This window comes from Trichosurus vulpecula, chromosome 5, assembly GCF_011100635.1.
Source record: "Trichosurus vulpecula isolate mTriVul1 chromosome 5, mTriVul1.pri, whole genome shotgun sequence".
Classification (NCBI taxonomy): domain Eukaryota; kingdom Metazoa; phylum Chordata; class Mammalia; order Diprotodontia; family Phalangeridae; genus Trichosurus; species Trichosurus vulpecula.
Genome location: NC_050577.1, coordinates 43,745,432 through 43,761,795, shown reverse-complemented (window position 1 = coordinate 43,761,795; position 16,364 = coordinate 43,745,432). Strand labels below are relative to the sequence as shown.

Genomic DNA, 16,364 nt, shown 5'->3' with positions numbered 1-16,364 from the left:
ACACACACATACATACACATATACATATACATATATATTTGTATATGTATATATGCATATATGTATATATATATACACATATATACATATACATATGTATACATACATATATATAAAGAGAGGGAAAAACAATTCAGCAAAACCAATATGGAAAAAGTCTGATATTACAGAGTGAAAATAAGGAGTGACAGATATCTTCTCATATCTTTTCTTTGGGCCCAAACTTGCTCTTATATTACAGCCTTCCTATTACTTCTAAGGGGAAATACAGTCTGGGTTTCAGCTAGGAAATCAGACATCTGAGGCATGCATCTCTGTACCTCGCTCCTTCCTTAAGTGCTAATTTCTTAAAGAAACCCTTTCTCTTTATTCTGGGGCAAAGGGGTTGACCTTTGATTGCATCCGTGCCAGAAATTCTCTGGTGTAGAAACTCCTGCCACTGCAGATCAGAACTTATTGTTAATTTATAGTTTGACACAGACGTTTGTGAGCCCTGAGAAGTGAAGCTGTTTGTCCAGCATTTAGAAGATTGGAGGTATCAGAGGAAGGACCTGAATGTAATCCTCCTGGCTCCAAGGATTGTCCTTTATCTCCTGTGGCATAAGACTGGCATAGCATAAAGAGGCTTAGATTTGGAGGCAGTGCTAATTACTGGTGGGATCTTGGCTAGGCACCTTCTCTTTTCTGGACCTCAGTTCTGTCATGTATAAAATGATTTAGTTGGCATTAGAGGATTTCTAATATCCCTAACAGACCAGCTATTTGGCACCCTAGTGGATAGAGCTCTGGTCCCGGAGTCGGGAAAACTCATCTTCCTGACTTCAAATCCAGCCTCAGACACTAGCTGTGTGACCCTGGGCAAGTCACTTAACCCTGCTTGCCTCAGTTTCCTCATCTGCAAAATTAGCTGGAGAAGGAAATGGCAAACTACTCCAGTAGCTCTGCCAAGAAAACCCCAAATGGGATCATGAAGAGTTGACTGGACAACAACAACAAAAATATCCCTGACTTCACAAACCACTTCATGCTGCCTCTACTTGGACCATCACCTCCACCTTGTCACCACCAATAACCTGGTCTTCACCCCTTAGTCCCTTATCCCTGATAGGTCAGTTTTTGTCTGACCTTGCTGGAACCATTTGTCAGATTTCAGAGTCTATTATCGCTTTCTGGAAATCCCTTTCTTCATATAATTGAAAATCTAGTCATCCTTCAAGATCTGGCCCAGACATCACATGCAATCATGAATTCTTCCTAACCACTCCAACAGAGGTGATCTTGTCTTTCTCTTTATTCCTTCAATCCTTATTGGCATTACTTATCTGATACTTACATGCTCCCTAGTATCATATGTAGGACCCGTGGACACCACTCCTCAATTTTCACATGGTCCCCTGGAGGATGACTACTATCAGATCAAGGGAGTCTGTGGAACTGCACTTCTAAAACAATAGCTTGTGAGCCCCCACCAATGGGTTTATTTTTTAATGGTCAGGTATAGAAAACAATTACTCTAAAGCAAAGGCACTTATTTACTGGAATAGTATAGTAAGACAGTCTACATTAGAACATTCTCCCATAAACTTAGGAAGTGCTCTCTTGTAAACATACAATGGGAAAAGTGGTCAGGTACAAAGATGAAGGGGCCCACATGTGGGGAGTATTTGTAGAAGGGTAACTTACACCTCTCACAGTGTAGAGCTCCTCATGTTTTATTATGATGTGTGAGTTAGGTTTGTTGATCTGATGGGCCCATGGGCCTGCTCTATGCTGAGGGCACTGTTTGGCTGGGCTCATTGACCATGATGCTCTGTGGTTGTCGGTCATCTCCACCACCTTTAGATTCAGGCTCAGTTGAAGTCCCAGACCTGCCATTGGTACACTTTTTCAGAAAGAACAGGAGCCCTTACCCTAGGACCAGTGGGAAGCCTCCCTAGGTCTGTTCCCTCAGAGTCTGAGCTCTGAGGCTTGTCTCCTGAGCAGCAGCATCCCAGTTCAGGCACAAAGCATTCTCTCTTCTCAGCTCTCTCCACATGGAAGTTTCAATGTTCAGGAAGCAATATCCTTGATGTCCCCTGTCATTCTGTTTGTAAGCACACATCTCTTATGCCATGTGGTTCTGCCATAGGATGCCATTACTGATGGAGAGAGAGGAATTCCCTCTTCACCTCACTGAACTCTGAAAGCTAGTCCTCAAGAACAGATGTCTTCCTCCAGAGTGGATTCCTAAGCCCACTCCTCAAGCTTAGTGGCTTCTGGATTGACTTAACCAGAATCAGTACCTGTTTTTTAAACTCTCAAGTCTTTTACCTTAGCCTACCTCAAAGAGTGGATGGAGAAAAGGCACAAAAGCAACCCATGTTCAAAGCAAGCTCATCGTCTCTGACAGTCCTCAGCCAAGTTTCCTAGTCCTTTGATGTGCAAACTCTGCCACTCAAAGTCTGACAGCCTTTACAAACTGAAAATGGGTCACTCAAAGTCTAATATCATGAAATAGACTACAGCTTCAACTGATTGGGGCTCTTCTGATCAACCCCCATGCTATACTTAGTTATTGGTATATCCTTTCTACTGCATTGTAAGCTCCTGGCAGTTAGGAACTGCACCAAGAGACCATCCCTTGCCTTACAACCTCTCCCAAATATCTTTTGGTGCCCACCTCAGACACAGGCCCCAGCTGTCAAGCCCAGCAGGCTGCCCACACCTACTGCCATCCCGGCAGCTCACCTCATGGACTCTCTGTGTATGGTGACCATCTCACTTCTGAGAAGAAAAAGGTACTTTTGAATCACATCCACCATTGGACCTGGTATTGGCTTGGGACTAGCCAAGCCAGGTTCTTTCTCCAAAGTCTTTCTTCTGTGAACACTTTTCAGCTCTTAGCAGACCAGTTTTATAAATAATTTTCATATTGTTTTTTCATTTAAAAAGGTATTTTAATAGCTTTTGTCCCTCTTATAGAAAGTGATTCTATTCCATCTTTAATAAATGTTTTGTCAACTTTAAAAAAAAGTACACTGAGCTTGGAGCCAAAAGACCTTGGCCCTAACATTTATGAACTGTGCCAAAGAGGGCAAGCCATACAGCTTCTCTGAGACTCAGGTTACCCATTTGAAAAATGGTGTCATTAATATCTGAATGATCTAGCTCACTGGGCATTAATGAAGAAAGTGCTTTGTATATCAGAAACCATTACAAAAATGGGAATTATTCGTAATACCCTGAGCATAATAATTACTTGGAAAATATTAGGTTAATGAATGAAAAACTTTGGCAACCTAGGAGGAAAAGTTCACAGTGGGTACAGAAAAGCTAAAGGACAGACCTAGAGTATGCTTCTTAGTTATTTCACCATTCTCCCCAAGTCTCAACCAAGTTTCTAAGGGCTTTGAGATATGATCCCATCCAACCCAACAAACATTTAAAAAATTTTAAATGTAATAAATACTCCCCAAAGGAGAACATTTCCGTAAACAAAGTAGACAAGAAAAAGATAATTACATAAGTCCCAATTATGTACAGTTTGATTTAAAACTATGTATAATAAAGTCAACATGTTACTTTCAAAGCTGTCTTATTCCAAGCATTTATGTTCATTCTAAGATAGCATCGATTAGTGAATTGAGTGCCAGTAAGACCTGATGAGTTCCAACATAGACATATTGGAGATACCTACAGGACATCCAGATAGAGATGTCCAACAGATAGTTGGTGATTTGAAGCTATAGCTCAGAAGATCGGCCAGGGTTGGAAATATAGGTCTTGCAGTCATCTACACCAAGATGACCAATGAAAATGTGGAAGGTCATGAGCTCACCGAGAGAAGGTATATAGAGCAGAGGACCTAGGATAGAGCTTTGGAGGACATCAAAGTCTGAGAGATGTGAGAGGACATAAAAGGAACAGGAAAGTTAGCAACATATAAAGATAAAAGACTAGCCAAAGATCTACATAAGTGTATAAGCCAGAACAGCCAAGAAACCAACTCCATTAAGAATTTTCAGTGAGATGGTCAGGAGAGTATAACAAACAGGAACATAGCTCCCAGCCTATTTTCCTAAACAAGATACCATTTCCAATTGTGTGTTCACAGTGGTGTAGGTATTAATTATCATTGTCATAGCTAGACCGCTAAGGTATGAAGAGTTTTCCAAAGGATTTAGGCTCCTTCCATAAATCTGCTACTTTTTGTTGAGAATCTTGTTAAAAACAGGCTTCGCTGAGACTACAGCCTGATGTTCCATCTCCAGAACATGAGGTTAAGAAGATCCCAGTGTCCCTCAGCATGGATATTCACCATATGTGCTTAGTTTGGAGGGAGCAGATATGTGGTGTCTATTGTGCAAACCTCCTCATTGGCTCCAAAGGCTCTGTGACAACACAGAGAATGACAGGAAGGGCCTGCTAAGCCTCGATGCAATGGAATTTTCCCTTCCAGGGTGGTTTACAAACTTTTACATCCTAAAAGGGGTCTCTTTGTTAGTGCTTCAGTAGGAGTGGAAAGCAGAATATCAAAATTGCCTGGCTTTGCATTTTATTTCAAATTTAAAAGTCACAGTGCCTGTTCTGACTACCTAGCTATAGAACGTGTCCAAGAGATGTCCAATTTTGTTTCATTTGAATATTTGAGGGATTGAATCCTCTAAAGTGAGATCCTTCATAGACCAACCCATGCTTTCACAGTCAAGTTCCTCAGCTGGATTTTTATTAAGCAGAAAGCACAGCTCTTATGCTTTAGTTGGTTTTAGTCATGTCTGACTCTTTGTGATGCCATTTGGGGTTTTCCCAGTAAAGATACTAGAATGGTTTTGGTGTGTCCTTCTGCAGCTCATTTTACAGATGGAGAAAGTGAGGCAAACAGGGTGAAGTGACTTGCCCAGGGTCACACAGCTAGTAAATGTCTGAGGCCTGATTTGAATTCAGGAAGATGAGTCTCCCTGACTACAGGCCCAGCGCTCTATCCCCTATGACACCTAGCTGCCCCATAAGAAAGCATGGCAATTTCCAACAATATAGTCCATTTCTACTATGTCCTAGCCATGGCATTTTACTTGGAATGAAGTTCTCTTTAGAAAAGAAGGGTACATTTTTTTAATATAATACTGAAGATGAGTAAGTAATCAATGTCCTGAAAAGTCTGGTCACCACATGAATTTCTGAAATGCCAACTCTGTTTTGCCATTGATTTCCATTATAAAATCAGTCACGTTTTCTGGAGAAAACAATCAGGGAACTGAGTTGAAAATATTTGGAGAGAAAGGAATGAGGTTAGGACTCAGTTCCTTGGCATATTGGGGACATCCATGGGTCAGTGGAATGAACTCTGGATGTTAAGTCAGAGAAGTAGGGTTCAATTCCCATGTGACCTTGGGCAAGTGACATAACCTCTCTGGGCCTCAGTCTCCTGAAGGATGATTATCTAATAAACCATGTTGGGCCATGCAGGGCCTTACAGTTGTGGCCGTCATTGTTAGTAATCACTTGCTGTCCTTCATGAGTGAAGATGATGCAGCTGACCCCTTATCATTAAGCACAGGCTTGGGTTGTCCCAGCACAGCGGATGAATTTGTACTCATCCATCTACACTCTCTCACTTGGTCCCTTCTAATAACTAGCACCTGTCTTTAAGAAAGCTGGCTACAGTGAGGGTATCCTGTATGGCCACTGAACAGGCATGGCCAAGTCAACTGGCATTGATAGTAAATGAATCCTCAGTCTGGCTCTTGTTCATTCTCCGTAATAACCAATTAAACTAATAGGCCACCTGAGCATGGCCTTATTGAGCAACTACTGTATGCAAGGTCCTGTGCTAGGTGCTGAGGACACAGGCAAAAACATGAACAAAACTTGGCCCTCAAGGAATGTACAGAGGCAGCTAGGTGGCACGGTAGATAGAGCGCTAGATTTGAGATCTGGACCGACTTAAGTTTGAATCCTGCCTCAGACACTTATTAGCTGCATGACCCTGGGCAAGTCACTTCACTACCATCTGCCTCAGTTTGCCATCTCCAAAATAGGAATAATATTAATAGTTCCTACTTCTCAAGGGTTATTGTGAGGATCAAATGAGATGACACAGGTAAAGTGCTTTGCAAACCTTAAACTGCGACATAAATGCTAGCCGTTATTTTCGGTTTTTTAATCTTTTATCTAGTATTTTGTTTTTCCCCAATTACATGTAAAGAAACCAATTTTTAACATTCCTTTTTAAAATTTTGAGTAACAGATTCTCTCTCTATCTCCTTCCCCACCCCCTCTCTTGAGAAGGTAAGCAATCTGATATAGGTCATACCTGCGTAGTCATGCACAACTAATTTCCATATTAGTCATGCTGTAACAGAAAACACGGACCAAAAAATCTCAAAAAAAAAAGTTTAAAAAAGTTTGCTTTGATCTGTATTCAGGTACCATCAGCTCTTTCTCTGGGGACAGATAGCATTTTTCATCCTAAGTCCTTCAGAGTTGTCTTAGATCATTGTATTGCTGAGAATAAATGCTAGCTATTACTATTATAAGTTGTGATCCTCCATTGATCTCTGATCGCACCAGCAGCTACGTACATGCTGAGAAGTACAGTTCCTGCATTTAGGGATTTACCTTTCATTCATCGATTATTCAACAAGCATTTATTAAACACCTACAATCTGTCAGGCAGTTTGGTAGGCATTCGGGAGAAGACACACAGGAAAAAATCCCTGTCCTCGGGGACCTTACATTCTAGGAGAGAGACAATATGTCTCTCTATGTGTCTCCATATAGATATGTGTACAAATCTATACTAGGCCATCTTGGGGGAAGCAACCAGGGGTGGAATTGAGGAAAAGCCCCATGCAGGAGGTGTACGTGAGCTGAACTTTGAAGGACGTTAGGGATTGATTCTAAGAGGAAGAGACTGACGTGCTTAGCACACAATGCCTCCCACATAGTAGGTGCTTAATGAATATTAACTAGAAATTGAACTCACAACACAGTAGAATTACAGACTATTAGGATAGAAGGGACCTAAGAAATCATTTAGTCTGATCAATTCCTTCATTTTACAAATAAAGAAATTGAAATTGAGCCCCAGGGAACAGAAATGATTTGATTATGGCTACACAATCAGTAAGTGGCTGAACCACACCTCAAACCCAGGACTGACTCCAAGGCAGGCTATTTCTATGCCAGTCTGTCTCTCCAATAATCCAAAAGAATAAGTTCTCTCCTTGATAAATTCTTCATCGTGGAATCAATCTACTTAATGAAGGCTCTGTGTGTGCCGTATTGCCAGAGCTGAATCCTGAACCATAAATAGTGTTCTCTTGTCAAGCCCTGTATTTTGGACAGCGCTTAATGCTTTTGGCCATTTAACTAACATTTGAATGAATCTCTCTGGAAAGCAAAGTCAAAATATTTTACTGGCCTGAAATTGTTTTCCTCATTAATCAGACTACTCCTCCTCATGCAGGAAGAATGCCAGTTAGAGGGCTGGATTTGGGGACAGATGATCTGGGTTCAAATCTCAGCTCTGACATTTACTGTGTGACCTTGCTTTACCTTTCCGAGCCTCAATTCCTCATCTGTAGAAAGGAGAAGTTGGACCAGATGACCTTCAAGACCTCTCCCAGCTCTTATCCATGATCCAAAGAAGGCAAATATAGCAATATTTAGGAAGCACAGGCCGGGTCCAGTGGGGAAGCAACCAGAGAGAATTAATCACCTTTCTCCTATTTACTAGAATAAGCTGTTTTCCATCTTGGGAAAGTAGGTGAAGGGCTAATGACAAAGCTGTGCAAAATGATTTAAAATAATTTGATTGCAAGTATAATTTTTATAATCCAGAATTATAATTGAAGGGTAGAGATAGCTCTTCGTCATTATGGCAGAGTGCTCAGCTACTCTGATCTACTGTTAGAGGTTGGGAACTCTCAAGTACCACCACCTATGCCTTGGTTTCTTGATAATTACCACTGACCTCAATCACAAGCACCACTCTGGTATCCTCAGATCCTCTCTGTTCTTCTGCATCTATCTGTACTTAATACTTTCCGGCACAGCCAACACCAAGCGGATATGTGCAATAAATCCAGCACAAACTCCTGCCCACAAGCCCCATGTCCCATCCCATCCAACTTGAGTACAGGCATGTGAAAACAAAGACAGGGCTTGTGTTAAGCGAGGGGAGGATGCCTGAAGGATCTCTGGAATTCTCTTCTTTTTTACTTTAATTTTAAACCATGCACCCTGCTGAGTCAGGCGACCAGATCATTGCCCTATTCTCTGTCTTAGTATTAGTCACCTTTTCTTGTGAACCTCCAGAGAGAAAAAGAAATGTAGCATCTACTTCCTAAAGTAATGCAACCTGGCCAGTGATGGGAAATGGTCACAGAAGAAAGGCCAGAGTGACCTCTTAAAACTGGAGATGGACTGATTATCTAATCTAAGGTGTTCATGCTGATCACGCTGAATCAAAGGGTAATGAATACCCACCTAACACAACACTCGATTGATACCATTTCCTTATGCATGTGGCTCCCCACAATCAGGGATGTGCTGGAGCTAGCTCAAACCACTCAGGAGACTCTTCTGTTAAATTTTCAGTGTGAGCATTTATGCTTCAAAATTCTGAAGCACCACAAATTAGGGTTTGATTTATGGTTTTGCTAACTGTCTAGTCCTAAGAAAGTGTTAATAGTGCAGAATAAAATCAAGTGTTCTGAATAAACCCTTTCCACAGTCGTTGTTAGATATTGACCAGCACATCCCTCTCGGGAATAGACATGGATCCCGCTAGGCTCCTTTGTCAGCTGTATGACTTTGGGTGAGTCACTTCAGTTCTCTGGGCTTGTTTCCTTAACTGTCAAAAGACTGGACTATATGATCTCCATTTCCTATCTTTATATTTGCACTGGCCAGTGCCAACTCCCAGAATACACTCCTTTCTCACATCCTCAGCTCAAGTTACTTCCTCTAAGGAATTTTCCCCCCTGTTCTTACTTGTCCCTTCTTTGTCTTTCCTTGTTTTACATGTTGTGCCCTCAGAAGAATGTAAGCTCCCAGATAGCTGAGGACTTTTTTTTTCTGGTCTTTTTATTTTCAGTATCTAGCACAGAGCCTTTAACACAGTGCATGCTTAATATTTATTGAATTAAACTAAATTACTGTCCAAAAATGACCAATACATTCCAATCTATTTATATGTATCTCCACCACCCCCATAGACCATTTCCCCCACATTTTGCATTTGTGCCTCTAGCACCTCATACATTATTATTATCATTAGTAGCACAGCAAATGTTATTTCATTGGCACAGGAAGCTTCTAGTGAGGAATTTCCTCAACCAATGCAGATTGGCACATTCTCTATTGGGACCCTGAGAGGTTATCAATGGGTTGCCCAGGTCATATAGTTAGAGATGGGACTCGAATTCATGTTTTCCTGACTCTGGGGCCAACTTTCTCTATCACTAAGACACGATGACTCTCTACTCTATATAGCAGGCCCTTAATAAATTCTTGTTGGTTTGGAATAGATACTGATACCCAAAAAATCCTGATTGGGATGTTGGGGGAAATGGGGAAAATCACAGGAAATAACTAAGAAATGCACCCCACAAACCCCATCCCTTTAGCTTTTTTACAATAACTTTGGCCTCCGCCTCCTGGATTACCAAGATTATCTATTCAAACTAATGAGCCTTTATTTGTTTATTATTAGTAATTGTGATGTACAAAGCATTACGAATGATAGTAATTCCTATTTAATATAGCAGTTTAAAGCAAATGTGTCAAATACATGGCATTCCTTAGTGTAATAGGAACCAGATTAAAATGTAATTGGGAAATATCTAACAAAATAAAAATACAACAAAACATAGATAATGTTAGTATGTGGTTTTCTAAGTCAAATATGTACTAGCAGGGATCTTTGTGTATGGTTTAGTATGGCTATCTGAGTTTTGATATCGTTGATAAGGCATATGAAGCTTTGTCAACAGTGGGCGATTTGTAATTGGATTACATAGCCTTCAGAAATTACCAAATGCTTTACACCCATCATTTAATTCAGTTTTCACAACAATCCTATGAGGTGGCTTGTAAAGGTATCACCAACCAAGGCTCACAGAGGTTGTGACTTGTCAGGACATATAATTAATAAATGGGGGAGCCAGATGTCAAGCCCAGGTATGGTGTCACAAAGTCTGTTCTTTCCACTACTATTCTAAATGTTCTATACTGGTGTAACGTTCAGTAACACTGCAGAAAACAATGAGAAAAGTTATATAATTAATCAGTTATGTTTAATCACCAGTTGACTGGAAGTGTTTACCCTAATTGTGCACACCTGGCCTAGTTTCTCTTCAGTTTACTGAAAGATTACGCATCCTCCATGATAACCCATGAAATCATAGCAACCTGTCTAATGGGGCAGGAAACAGTAGTCACCATCTAAAGCTGCTTACTTCATGAAGGCAGAATCAGAAGCAAAACTACTTTTGCTTGCTTAAAACAAACGCTCACTGTCTCTCTGTCTCTGTCCTAGAAATCATGGTCCTTCAGAAATCATTTCCCGCGATTACCAACTAGAGACGGTAGTCGTTCCTAAAGCTGCTAGGGTGAGGGCATGCACATGGAGTGTCCTGAATTTGTTTTTAAGTCCTAATTGGAGTGCCCCACGTCCTAGCCTCTTTTATGAAGAGTAAAATGAAATCAACACAAAGAGCAAGGGGCTTGTGGAAAGTCCAGCCTTAGCAGGCAGATTCCAAGAGCAATTATCAGTAAAGACTGGGAAATTACAACCTACCAGTTGGGGAAGTTGCTTTCATTTTCTCATTCGATTTGCCTAAGGCATGTTTCCAGACACCTGAAAGTAAGGAGGAGGGCGGGGTGAGACAAGAGTGAGAAGCTGGGGTGCAACCCGTGGCAAACCTTCAAACTGTCAAGGATTAAGTACAAGTTGCCCTGGATTCGGATTCAGGGAAGCTGGGTTCAGGCCCTGCTTTGTCATTGATTTGTGTGACTTTGGGTAAGTCACCTACCTTCTCTGGAACACAATTTCCTCTACTGGAAAGGAGGAAATTGGACTAGTGAGCTGTTCCAGCTCGAAATCTATCCTATTGTTTTCTCTACGATATTCTTCTAGTTCTCGGAGTAAGAGATAAAAAGAACTCTGGGACAAATTAGGAACTAGGGGACCCAGCCTCCCACCGCCGCTCTCTCCCAACTCACTAGTTAATGCCCTAGGCAGCTGGGTGGCACAGTGAAAAGAGTACGGGTCCTAGAGTCAGGAAGACTCATCTTCTCGAGTTCAAATCTGACCTCAGACTCTTAGTTAATGCTCTTCTGCCATACGGGCCTCTCCAACCCTACCAACGGCGTTTACAACTCACATTCTTTTTCCCTCTTCCCTGTGTTACGATAGAAACTTACTTTCAGCCGCTCCCACAGTGGGACGGGGCGGGTTTAACACCTGCCCTAGTTGGGCAGGAGTTGGTAATCCCTTAGCCTTGGTGAAGGAGAGAAGGGAAGGTAATGGAACCGGCCACCTCCAACAGAGAGACCAGAGCGGATGGAACAGTCTCCACCTGGAGATTGGGGCTTCAGGTGTGCAGGGAGCCCCGGGCGCCACCTCTCTCCGGCCCTGCCCGGGTTCTTCAAGGCGCAGCCTTCTCCTCCCCCACCCCAGCCTCTTCCCAACCCAAGGTTCCTCCATCTCCGGCTCGGGAGCCACTCCGGAGCGCACTTACCTGCCCAGCGCCCAACCTGCGCCACCGCGCCCAGTTGCAGCAGCCCCACCAGCAGCCGCAGCAGCGCCGCCGCCGCCCCGCTGCGGCTACAGCCGCCCATGGCTCTTGCTAGCCCTCCTCCTCATCCGCGGGGCAGGGGGATCTCTGCCCACCGTTCCCGCGGTCTCCAGCAGCTGCCCCCGGAGCCCAAGGCTGGCGGTGGCGCCTCCACTGGGCGGCTGCGCTACGCTCCGCCCAACCTCACCTGCGGGCTGGAGCGCTCCCGGCTCGCCCGGCCCCGCCCCGCGCAGCAGTGCCCAGCTGCGTGCCTGTCCCGCCTCCCTCTTCTTTGTCTCGTCCCGCCCGCCCATTCTGCGGGGCTGTTTATTCCTGCCTCTCCTTCTTTATTCCCCATCCGTCGAGGTGCCCTTCCCCCTAATGAATTCTCTCTCATTCGTTAGGGTCTAACCCAGTTGCTACCTCTCCCGGGAGTCTTTCCGGATCACCTGGGTCGGTAACAGCCTCTTCCCTTAGGCCTAATGTGGCACTTTGCTCTCCACCTCGATCACGTACTACATACATGCTTCATTGAGTGTGCTGGAAAGGGCGCTAGAGTGAGAGCCTGCTTCGAATCTTGGTTCTACCTTCACAGCCATCAGTGAGCCTCAGTTTCCTCCTCTGTAAAATGAATCTTGTACATTGGAATGTGCTCTGGCTCTGGGGCCTTATCTGTAAAAAGAGAGAGTTGGCTGTAAAAAGAGATGACTTTTGAGGTTCCTTCCAGCTCCCAAATGAGGGGTGTGGCCCAGAGTCCCTTTCATCTTTATATCCTTAAGCCCTCTATGGATTTATCATCCTTGCCTGACTGTCTTATCTTCCCCACCGTAAACTGCATTAGGGCCAGGACCAGATCATCCCTAAACTTAGTGTTTTCTTCAAGCCTTTCCCGGTGCTCTTGAACACTGAATGAATGAATGAATGAATGAATGAATGAATGAATGAAAGAATGAATGACTGGATTCGAAAACATTTATTAAGCACTTGCTGTGTGTAAAACACTCAGTTTCTAAGAAGCCTATATTCCATTGGGGGAGACAATATATACAGGAGGGTTCAACCCTAAGTGAGTAGGAAGGTCCATGATGCAGTGACAAAGCAGATGACATTGTGTCTTCTTTAGCATCATTTCCATCTCTAAAGCCATACCCATTTCTATCCTGAGCCATTTGATGGTGCCAAGGACTTTGGCATTGAGAACTGTCTTTTCTGGGTCTTCAGTAACTGTGGCTGTTGAAGAGGCAGAGGTTGCAGCACTTGGAGAAGCAGCTGCCAGGCCACCTCTCCATAAAGGTTGCTCTCCTGGATGATGGCTTGGCAGGGCTGGGCAGGAAGCAGGCCTTGTGGTTTTGGTGGGAGAACACTGCACCTCCCAAGACTCTTGGGCTTGCCTGCCTATTGATGGCAATAGGCGCTTAAGTCAATTAGCACACTTTGTGGGTAGAAACTATGCTTGTTGGGGGACTCTGCTCCTTGGTCTTCCCTGCCCACAACTGATCTGTAAGGAAGTAACCTCCATTATCTTTTCAGAAAACAACCTTACTGCTACCTTGGGCCCCAAACAGAAGGAAGAAAGGAAACCATAGCTTGACCCTTTGTAGGGTACCTTGGGTAGAAACCAGGCTAAAATTCATACATCTAGAAATGAAATAATATGTATCTATTTTCTCTTCCCACCCCATTCCATAGATTTACGTCTATTTAACCTGAGTTTGGGGAGTGAGATCACATTTGTAGACTATCCAAGTCCCTTACTTCTCTCCCATCTTCCAGTTAGTTGACTTTGGAGGTTTGTCAGTGGCCCTTAGCACATCCACCAGAAGACAGATAAGACAAAGAGAAGAAACTGAAATTAGACCATGCTATTGCTTCTGAGTAGCTATGGTGAAGCAGTTACTATTACTATCCCGATTTTACAGATGTGGAAATTGAAGTCCATAGAGGTGTACGACTCAGTGGTGTATAAGTACCGAGGTGGTATTTGAATTGAGATCTTCCTGACTCCAAGTCCACTACCCTGTCCACTAGGACATGTTGCTCCTCCATTTTCTTAATATATGTTTGTTGTAGGGAATTGCATTATTGTTCAAATATCGTGTTACACGTCCCTGAAGTTAGCTAAACTCTATGTCTCAGGTGATTTGATACTAAACTCCTCAAGTGTCAATTCACCAAAGGTTAATTGTTTGAGGGTATGAAGAAACAGACTACAGTCCAAAATCATGGAGTGAAGCAGGGAAAAGATGACAGCCCAGCTGTAATGAGCCTTCAGGTGTCTTTGAAAGAGCATTTTGGTTTATGGAATTTAAAATCAGCACAAAGAGCATTGAGGCATAACATTATTTTGTACTTATAAACATGGCTGGACTGGGAGGAGTTGGATTGTTCAAAAACTGGCTTTGAACCAGAAGGAAATCTAGTCAGCTTATGTATAATGCTTGCTTTGGGGTTAGAGCCTTTCTTGTAATCAAGAAGATACAGGAATGGATCTCGAGACAATTTAGTTGCCCTGCTAAAACTATATACACATATACAGACATGTAGACACAGTGGCAGGCCACTGGCACGAGTATGAAGCTGAGGAATAAATGGGTATTTTCATTTGTGGTTGGCTTAGTTCCACAGAAGAATTAGCTCTATGGTCCTGGTGGAGCTGGCACTGAGCCCAGAGCAGGTACAGAAGAGGTCCAGTATTCTTCTCCCTGTCACCTGAGCAGATGGTTCCAGTCAGAGGACAGGCAAATTGAGTTCACTATGTTCTTGACCCATGAGTTAGAACTGAGCACCTTCCTCTCTTCTACTCCCCCACCCCTTCCCAGTTTTTGGTTCCCAGAATCGTCTGGGAGCTGAACATGGGTTGACTGCTGATGTGGGGTGCTTTATGTTACACAGAGATCCAATAGAGTTAATGATATAGCAAGGCTCTGGACTCACTCTTCCAAAATGAGGCTAGCCACATCACCCCCTCAGGGTTCTAGGGGGCATCCTTATGGGCAATGGATTGACTTTCTTTAATGTCATTAAATCGAACCCCATTCTAGTGTACCCCCATACTATTAGCCACTGATAATTAGCATCAGAATTCCACTTAACCAAATTGATACCAATTAGCTTTTAGAAAGGAATATTTGCTGTGAAGATAGCAAGAACAGAGGTAGGTAGGTAGGTGATAGAGAGACAGAGATAGATGACGGATAAATGATGGATAGAGAAAGATAGATAACATCTATTAAGTACTTACTGTGTCCCAGGCACAGGGACACACCAGGATACAAATATAAGTAAACATGGCACTCCCTACTGTCAAGGAACTTATATTCTAGTGGAAGAAGGCAACACGTATAGGATGCTTTAAAGCCAGAGAGATTCCTCCTCACCTAAGAGCATAGTCTCCCCTACACTACTTTGGTTCCCCGGGGAGAGTAGGCTCAAAATTAAAGTGGTTTCTACAAAGTACTTGTCCCAAAAAGTTTTTCTTTTTTTGAAAATTTTATTTTTGTTTTCAGCGACAAATTCTCTCCTTCCCTCCCTGCATCCCTCTCCTCCCCATTGATATGGTAAGAAATATGATAGTCATTATACATATAAAGTCATACAAAACATATACGTACATTAGCCATGTTCTGAGAAAAAAAAGGAAAAAATACCCCAATCTGCATTCTATTAGTTCTCTATTTGGAGGACAACAGTATTTGTTTTTTATTATGAGTCCTTTAGAGTTTGTAATGATCAGAGTTACCGAGTCTTTCACACTCTTTTATGTTTACAATATTGTTATTATCTTATACATTGTTCTCTAGTTCTGTTCACTTCACTTTGAATCAGTTCGTTTACGTCTTCCTAGGTTTTTCTAAAACTAACTCCTTTATCATTTCTTATAGCACAATAATATTCATTTATAATTTGTTCAGCCATTTCCCAACTGATAGGCATTCCCCCAGTTTCCAATTCTTTGACACCCCAAAAAGAGCCGCTATAAATATTTTTGTGCATATGGGTCCTTTTCCTTTTTCTTTTATCTCCTAGGATATAGACATCAAAGCAGTATTGCTGGGTCAAAGGTTACCAACAGTTTTATAACCCTTTGGGCATAGTTGCAAATTGTTCTCCAGAATAGTTGGATTAGTTCATAGCTCCATCAAAAGGGCACCAATGTACCCATTTCCCATATCCCTCCACCATCCATCCTTGTTTCAACAATCTGGCTAGCAGCTGTTGCGGGGGTAAAAAACCAACACGAGCCCAACAACAAGAATGCTACCAGCATGCTGCAAAAGCCCAGGTTCTTTTGATCTGCTTTGCTAAGGAAAGCAACGTTAAGGGGTTGACAAGCTTACTTTAATCTGGCATACAAATACCATTCACTTAGTTCAGGGGAAAAAGCCAGCACCCTGAACTGCAGAGCAAAATACAAACAAAATACAAACATCGACAGACAGACCTTGTCTGATTCAAATCCCAATACATAGTTACCAGAGTTTAACAAAGTCCCAGCATCCAGGTTTACAGCTGCCCAGAGTCTCCACATTATCGAGCCACCAAGAGTGAGAGCCCTGAGCAAATAGCTCTTTCTTCTCTTCTTATACCGTTTCAGACATCATC

At 42.7% G+C, this 16,364-nt stretch overlaps 1 protein-coding gene across 1 annotated transcript in view; it reads right to left on the bottom strand.

The window, feature by feature from the left end:
* Nucleotides 1-11,826, bottom strand: part of CDCP1 (CUB domain containing protein 1) — a 73,201-nt gene extending 61,375 nt beyond the window's left edge. Inside the window, exon 1 of the mRNA XM_036760496.1 lies at nucleotides 11,727-11,826. Coding sequence (XP_036616391.1) covers nucleotides 11,727-11,826 — 100 coding nt within the window. The remainder of the gene's footprint in view (nucleotides 1-11,726) is intronic.
* Nucleotides 11,827-16,364: the final 4,538 nt, after the last annotated feature.